The sequence below is a fragment of the Haematobia irritans genome, chromosome 1 (assembly GCF_050003625.1).
Source record: "Haematobia irritans isolate KBUSLIRL chromosome 1, ASM5000362v1, whole genome shotgun sequence".
Classification (NCBI taxonomy): domain Eukaryota; kingdom Metazoa; phylum Arthropoda; class Insecta; order Diptera; family Muscidae; genus Haematobia; species Haematobia irritans.
The window spans coordinates 59,260,889-59,269,731 of NC_134397.1; the positions used below are offsets into that span (position 1 = coordinate 59,260,889).

The 8,843-nt window shown below is 33.2% G+C and overlaps 2 protein-coding genes across 2 annotated transcripts in view; one reads left to right on the plus strand and one right to left on the minus strand.

Annotated features, from left to right (window-relative positions):
- Positions 1–778, minus strand: part of Tnks (tankyrase) — a 61,933-nt gene extending 61,155 nt beyond the window's left edge. The window contains 1 exon segment of the mRNA XM_075290512.1: positions 26–778. Within this exon segment, the coding sequence (XP_075146627.1) occupies positions 26–209 (184 nt within the window). The 5' untranslated portion in view covers positions 210–778.
- A 3,325-nt stretch (positions 779–4,103) lies between these two features.
- tobi (target of brain insulin) lies at positions 4,104–8,503 on the plus strand. The gene is given in 6 exon segments (XM_075290513.1): positions 4,104–4,227; positions 4,310–4,626; positions 4,628–4,661; positions 5,952–6,828; positions 7,422–8,140; positions 8,197–8,503. Coding segments are annotated over 5 exon segments (1,944 nt in total). The 5' UTR covers positions 4,104–4,227; positions 4,310–4,503; the 3' UTR covers positions 8,388–8,503.
- The last annotated feature ends 340 nt before the right edge of the window (positions 8,504–8,843 follow it).

Sequence of the window (8,843 nt, forward strand, 5' to 3'; positions counted from 1 at the left end):
GTGTACATATGTTCTCACTACTCACCTGCAGCAAAATGCAACGGCGTCGATTTACGTCCAGCTGTATCACGAGCATTCACTGTCTGTGTTGTTATCAGCTTCTTAACTTTGTTTAAATCGCCCGTTTTGCAGGCTTCAAATAACTCGCGCAATGGATCATTGACCATGACCGCATCCAGGTTAACATTAAGAACTCGACGGCTGGTCATGGTGGTGAGGCCACCACCATCAAATCCAACAGCAATGAAATATATTCCGTTTTCCAGCTATAGATTAGTTTCTTTTTCTTTAACACAAAAAAAAAACACTCAGAAAAAAGTAAATAATATCGCCCCAAAACCAACACACAAACACAACGTAAAGATTTTCACTTGATTAGATTTTCTCTCCTATAATTTTCTAGGCTCTAGCCCTTTTTTCATATGAAATTTCCTTAGTTTTTCTTCCAAGGGCGTTTTCAAAGGGATACTTTGGGATTCCTTAAATTCTTCCTCAATATCCCACTATATGTCTACGTTGGGGGCTCACTTTTTGTTGTATATTTTTTCACTTGCTCTCAACTTCGATTTTGCACACAGAGTATTCCCGTTCAAAAAATTTAGTTGTAATTGGGTTTTATGGCTTTCTTTATTGGCCAATACATTGGATTTTGTGAACTTTAGTATTGGCTTTAAATTTGTATTTATTTTTCATTACATGTATTGCTATTTTCCACTGTATTGACTAAATAATTCCGCGAGCTGTGACCAATACCATTTTGCTAACGATATAAAGAGCAGTGATGAGATTTGTGAATTTTCATTTGTACCCAGGGATGATAAATATTAGTTTTGAAATTGTACGGTATCAGATTCGAAGAAATACTTTCTAAAGCCAAAGGTACTTTTTTCACTTTTATTTCTTGTTGCTTGTGAAAATCTCCGTCATGATAAAATGATTAACAAGTGCGCTTGCCATACAGATTGTAATGGTTTTACTGGGGATTTTCCTCAAACAATGACGTAATTCATAAACTGTTCAAATGAACCAACACGTCCCTCGAGCACAACGTTTGAAAATCGATATCTTAAAGACGGTTATGAAATGGAACTATGACTTAAGTTAATTCAAATTCAAATGTATTTATTTCCTTTATATTGTATATTCGAACCATAGACAACAATCCACATAGGTTTTAGACTTTCACAAATAAAATTTTCTATTTGATTTGAGAGCAATGTCCCTATTGTGTGTTAAGGTGGGATATTAAGTTCGAGTTTAGCCGCTAAAATCATCATTTTTTCAAGATTACTTTTCTTTAATAATCCATTTTCAGGAATATAAACTTTGTGAAAATTTGCTTTGGGCTATTCCCCATCAAGTTATAATAAAATTTGCAACAAATATGTATAATTTTATGCATTTTTTGCTGATTTTGTTTTCACTTTAGCGACTAAAAGTAATCGTGAAAATAAACTTTATGAAAAGTTGCTTTGGGCTATTTCCCATCAAGTTATAATAAAATTTGCATCAAAGAGGTAAAATTTTATACAATTTTAACTGATTCATTTTTAATTTCAGCAAAACTCGAACTTAGTACCCACCTTTAGTTTTTTATTTTTTTTATTTTGAACTTATTACCCACCTTAAACTCGAACTTAAGGCCTGTTCGAAACCGAAACTTTTTACTATGGTGAGATATCAATTTACTATGGTGAAAAACAATTTGGTGTATTCATTTCTTTAAAGCTTAGTACTATGTTCAGTTTTCAAGATGGAAACCAGCTTGTTTTCACGGTTACTTTTTTAAATTAATTAAACTATAAAAATAAAATGGTTCACAATCAATTCTTTAGATCTTTTCCTTTCATTATTTCACAAGACTTTATAAAAATATAATTGTCTTCATATAGATTTTTGTACTTTTAATTTAGTGTTTTGGTGAAAAATACGAACATAGTACTCACCTTAACAAATAAAACTACTTTTTGTTTGTTTTGATATAATCAAAACATGCCAATCCTAGTGATGTAAATGTCAAGTATTTTCAAGTTTCAAATTTCTTACTAGCCCCCAGAGCTAGTGAAATTATACTCACCTCGATTTACGTCAAATTTTTACCAATGCTAGTAAAAAGGTTTCGACCAGGCCCTTATTACCCATTTTAAGGGTACACATTTTAATTTATGAGAATGAAAAAGTTACCAAATTTAGTAACAAAAAGGTACAAAAGTTTTAACTTTATCAACCCTGTTCGTACCAGTTTTCGTGGAGTACCAAACAATAATTAACTGAACGTAAGGCAACTAACTAAATCAGAACGTATATACATGCGTACCTATGATGACTATCGTCGCAACACAAACGTTTGAAAATGCTAAAATTCAACACTTTTTCTAACATCTTTTCGAACGATTAGTGTAATATTCAAGTTGAGAAATGGTTGAGCAAATCGCTATCTCAACAAAAACAGACATTACCCTCAACAGTAGATTTCAACACATTGGTAATAATATATCAGTTGTAATGCGCTTTACAGACTATCAGTTATTCCGGACGACAGTTCTCGTGTCGAACATATCCCATATATTGTGCACATTATAAGTTAAGTCCGAAGGCATAATCGGTACTGCTGCATGTTTATGGGATCGATAACACATTTACCGATTATTTAGTCATCGCCGACAAGTCGTATCGATCCGACACACTGTAAGATTCTTTACAAACACCGACATTCCGTCCGGAATAACTCATAGTATGTAAAGCGCATAAGCCTCAAATTCAACGCTAGTCGATTTTCAAACAGTTTTCGATATGAGACAACTTAAATTCAATGTTCGTGAGAAAAGTTTGTATACATGCTAACACCACTTCTAACTGAAAATATTATTTTTGTATGGAAATCGCGATTTATATCAATTCAGTAAATCGTGAACAAAATCAAAAGTTTTGCACCAATTGTATTTCATTACAAGCCTATTTTATGCGAAATATATTTATCAAACTGTTTCTAAACCAAAACTGTGATTTTTGTCCCATTTTTATTTTTTTTAGGAATTTTAAAAGAACAAAATTCTTTTTAATTTTATTTTTTTTTTAACTTGAACGCTATCTCAAAAACTACTTGGAAACCCGTTCTCTTATTTTCTTCTATTTACTGTTTCTTGATTGTCGTCTCACCGATTCCTGTAATCTGATCGGTTCAATTGTTCCTCTCACCGGATTACATTTTATGTTCCTGTTTGTGACTATCCCTTTATTATGCCAACGTACACCAGCGATTGTTGTAGTGTCACTTAATAGTCTATGGTAGCGATAGAGATAAAATCGAACTTAGAAATGCCAGCAGGACACGAAATTTCGAACGACATATTTTTTTTGTTTCCATTCATGCACAGTCACGAGAGTTTCTTTGAAATTTGTTTATGAAGAACGTTTTTCACGCTCATTGTTCCCAGTATTGGGCATTCCAAAGTGGATATATTTTTTTGTGGAAGGGGACTGAAAAAAAACAAAATTTTGGTTATCTTTTTTGCTCACGATGCAATTTATAGCGACTTGAAATATGTCGTACACAAAATGACGACGAATCCTGTTTTTTAACTTGTAGTTCACACAATTTTTTTTTCTGATTCAATCACGAAATTAATTGATCCAATTAATTTTTTAATTGAAATGTCTTCAATCACAAATGATAGTATCAATTAAAAAATTAATTGAAGGTCAATTAAAAAATTAATTGAAGGTCAATTAAAAAATTAATTGATCCAATTAAAAAATTAATTGATACTATTAATTTTTGTGATTGATTTTTGTTTCAATTAAAAAATTTGTTGATTCAATTAAATTTTTAATTGAATATTTTTTAAAACTCAATTAAAATTTTAATTGGAAAATTTTTCGTGAAATTTTTTTCTGTGTTGCGGAACATGCACACTATACTGGTGTTTTGTTTGTTATCAGCAACCAGCTGGCAACGTGTGCTATGGTCTGCAAGATTTTACTGGGCAATAAATCTCTAGCAAAAACTTGCAATTTCTCTATCTGATGGCTGTCAAATGTAGTCTCTTTTGCTGGCTTTTTGGTAAAAAGTAAAAATTTGTGGTAGTTATCAAAAATTATCAGATTCTCGAACGGAGCTAATAATTGTTTGCTGATACTGCTTCAGTTGAAATTTTTTTTTCCATTTGGAATTCTTTAGGGTACTTGATAATTTATCATGTTCAACTCACTTTAATATGCATCCATGTGAGTGATTTTACGTTATTGGGCTATCGACATTGTTTATATATAAAAAGTGCATGGAGCTTTTTTTTACTTTTTTGAATAGTTTGCAACTTGAGGTGGATGCGAATTGAATGGATTTATCAACAATATATGCCCACCACTTCAGATAAAAGCCGGAAACACTTGTAGTTCATTAAAAATATTATAAAAAGAACAACGACTACGTAACTGACTAACAGAAGTATCGAAGTAAAAAAGTTACGCGTACTAAAACTTATCGCAAGCAAATGGAGTAAAATGTTTAAACTAATTGTAATATTATTTGTCCTGGGGTATATTTTGAATATAACAAAAGGATGTCAGCCTGCAAAAGAAGACAATAAATTTCCAAATAGTAATATATATGTCAAACTGAAAAAAAAATTCATCGAAGTTACATTATGAAATACTTAAAGGTGATTACGTATGCGAATTAAAATTCGATATTGCAATACACTTAATTTCCCTATTGAAATTCCACTAAAAATTGTGGACTATTTCTTTTTTTAATTAACGCAAAGTGTTAAAATGTAGTGTTTAACGCCACCGAAAACTTCTATAGCTTCTATAACAATAGCAATTCATTTCTTGTGGGAAGGTATTTTTTGCAAGGGGCATACCGGCTTAAAAACGAGGTTTCAACGTCATATCTATTGTAATGTTAAAATCGTTAGTTTATCCTTCGATTAACCCTGCCAACATTTTTTGAATTTCACGGCGCTTTTGAGAATCCCCACCACATCGAAAACAGTCGTGTACGATTCCGAAACTAGTCGCAAAAGTGACGTCACTATTGAGAATTCGTACCACGCCAAGTTACTACAAAAAAGTGCAATTATTAGGTGCCTTTTTAGATAAATTTAGAACGACGGCAATAAGAGCCCCTTCAAACTGTTAGACGAAGTGCATTTTAAGATAGTTGTAAAAGAATAAGATTGTTTAGATAGTTATTAATTTGAATAAAAATTTATACAATATATATAGTTATAACATTTATACGAATAAAAACACATTGAACAAAGGAATTATGTTGATTTATAAGATGCAATTCTGCTATTGTCGGCTGATGCGTCTTACAGACTATAAGTTTTTCCGGACGGAATGTCTGTGTTTGTAAAGAATCTTACAGTGTGTCCAATCGATACGACAATTCGTTGATGACTAAATAATCGGTAAATGTGTTATCGATCCCATAAACATGCAGCAGTATCGATTATGCATTCAGACTTAACTTATAATGTGGCCAATATTTGGGATATGTTATGCGCTTTACAGACTATCAGTTATTCCGGACGGAATGCCGGTGTTTGTAAAGAATCTTATAGTGTGTCGGATCGATACGACTTGTCGGCGATGACTAAATAATCGGTAAATGTGTTATCGATCCCATAAACATGCAGCAGTATCGATTATGCCGTCGGACTTAACTTATAATTTGCACAATATATGGGATATGTTCGACACGAGCACTGTCGTCCGGAATAACTGATAGTCTGTAAAGCGCATTAGACACGACCACGGTCCTCCGGATAAACTTATAATCTGTAAGACGCATTACCCCATTCTAGAATATTTTGTTGTGTAAGATACACAACTGTATATAACCTGGAATTTTCATAGTGAAATCTTAGTGATTCACGAGAGTTTTAGTGGTTGGTATATATAGTTCTTTTTACTTATTTGATATTTTAAACTGTATTTTTCAGGTTCCACGAGTTTGCAAATGGTTACATTCGACAACTTCTACACAAACAATGGTCTGAAGCTAACTTCCCGAGGAACATTATCCGTTTCAGATGGATCAAACAATATCGAATTTGATCTCGTACTATCAACTAGTTCGGTTACACATGTTCGTGTTATTCGCTCAAACGTAACAAACAATACACAACCAATGGATTGCATAGATTTGAATATGTCCAACACTCATTGGTACGGAGGACCCGAGAATCGTTTTCAATATTGGCCAATCGAGCGATTGACTTTTAGTAATTTTTCATATCTCACTAAGGAACAAAATAACACTGGTCTGGCTGAACGTTATTGGCTTAACTCAAGGGGAGTTTTTTTCTACGTCGAACCAGAGACTCCACTCTTCGTTACCCAAAATTCGAAGGGTTACGAAAATAAGCTATGTTTTGCTGCACGAAATATTTTACCATATAACCAACGTGTCAATCCAAGAACCTTCGTATATCATATAGGCGTAGCGAATAATGCCAAAACAGCGCATATGCATGCAGTCGATACTTTACTCCACCACCCTGAAAGTTATCCCGATGAACGTATGGTTAAATATCCCATTTGGTCGACATGGGCCCTTTATAAAACTGAGATTAACGAAGATATTGTTAGAGAGTTCGCCAATGCCATAACAACCAATGGTTTTGAAAATAGCCAGTTGGAAATTGATGACGATTGGGAGGATTGTTATGGGGCACTGACATTCCGCAAATCGAAGTTCGCATCGATTAAGACACTCACCAATGAACTTAAAAGCAAAGGATTTCGGGTTACCCTTTGGATACATCCATTTATTAATAAAAATTGTGAACCCTATTATAGTGAGGCGCTATCTAAAGGGTAAGCACGTTAAATCAAAAAGAGATCAATACCAGGGTACATCTATTAGTTAGGTGTAGTGACAATCCGTTATATCATGCTACCTTTGATTATACAGTCAATTATGATACAACAGTGATGAAATTCTCTCTAATAATTGAGTTCAGCCCGATTCCATGAGGTAGCACAATGACATGGTAGTCCTTTTTATAGCCGAGTCCGAATTGACCGTAATAATAATATTCTTGTGTTTTTTTTTTTTGTTTTTTGCAAACTACATTATATACAAAATAGTTAATTATTTAATGAATCATTGAATACATAGTATATAGAAAATATTTTCAAACAGAACGTTCAATTATTTTTTTTTTTGTTTTTTGCAAATACATTTTATCTAATTAAAGTATTAATTGGGATGATTAATATTTTAATTGAACTTTTACTTTTAATCCTTTTCGCAACTTACTTTTTAGTTCGATTTACAATTAATTGTATAATATAATTATTAATTGACAACATTTATTATAATCTACATTAAGAAAGATGTACGCCAATATTCAACACATCAGGTGTGTTTGAAAAAATGTCGACAGCTACTGATGATTTGTTTTTAGGTATCTTGTTTTAGATCACAATAACAATTCTGATACTCAATGGTGGAACAGTAAAGTTGGTGAGGCTGCTTATATAGACTTTACAAAGGTCGAAGTCCAGGAATGGTTTAAAAAACGTTTGCAACGTTTACAAACTGAAGATGGTATTGATAGCTTCAAATTTGACGCCGGTGAAACGAGTTGGGTACCCATTGATCCTGTTCTGAGTGGAAATATTTAGACTTCACCCCATCAAATAACCGAACATTATGTACGTACTGTGGGGTCATTGGGTTCCATGGTTGAAGTACGCTCTGGTCAAGGAACTCAAGATGTCCCCATATTTGTGCGAATGATTGATAAAGATTCTGAATGGGGTTGGAATAATGGTCTACTAACATTAATAACTACTTTGTTGCAAATGAATCTGAATGGTTATCCCTATGTATTGCCCGATATGATTGGCGGTAATGGCTATGACAATAGAACACCTAGTAAAGAGTTATTCATTCGTTGGCTTCAGGCAAATGTATTTATGCCCAGTTTACAATTCTCATATGTACCATGGCATTATGATGATGAAACCATTCAGATCAGTAAGAAATTTACCAAATTACACGCTGAATATACACCAATGATAATGGAACGTTTCAAGTTGGCCGCAAGTTCAGGGGAGCCTGTTAATCCTCCGTTATGGTGGGTCGATCCAGACGACAGAGTTGCACAGGGCATATTTGATCGTATGTTTTATATACGTAAATTGCAAAAATATGAATAAAGACCTTTGGTTTTTCAGAATTTCTGTTAGGAGAAAGCATAATAGCAGCTCCCATAATAAAAGAAGGTGAAAGAGAACGTGACATTTATCTGCCAAAAGGTTCTTGGCAAGATGGGAATACTAAGGATATATACAATGGCCCAATATGGATTATGGATTATTCAGCTCCTCTCGACACTTTGCCGTACTTTGAAAAAATAGAAAAGTAGTACTGGTAGTAATGGTAGTAGTATTAATAGTATATTGTCTCTCTATAAAAATTTGATGCCTTAAGAAATAAAGCAATGGCAAATAAAGTCTGTTAAACTAGATCTACATGATACAATTAATAGCATATTTCTATTTTGTAAACTCGTGGAATTGATTAACAAAAATATTGGGAACAACAAGATACTGTAGGCATTAGCTGGTAGCACCTAGGGCAAAAATAAGAAGGCGATACATAAGACCCAATTTACCCCTTATCAGTTTAAGATGGTGGAAACCACTGCGCTAAAGGTTGACACAAAAGGACCGGAACAAAATTTGAATCTTTCTGTTGTGATCTATTTTCAAAGAATTAGGCTCAAATTCAAGTTGGGAAAATCACGTCCTAAATTAATAACTAGAACAATGAACCCCAATTAGCACCATGAATTCAATTACAAAAAATTTTCTTGAAATAA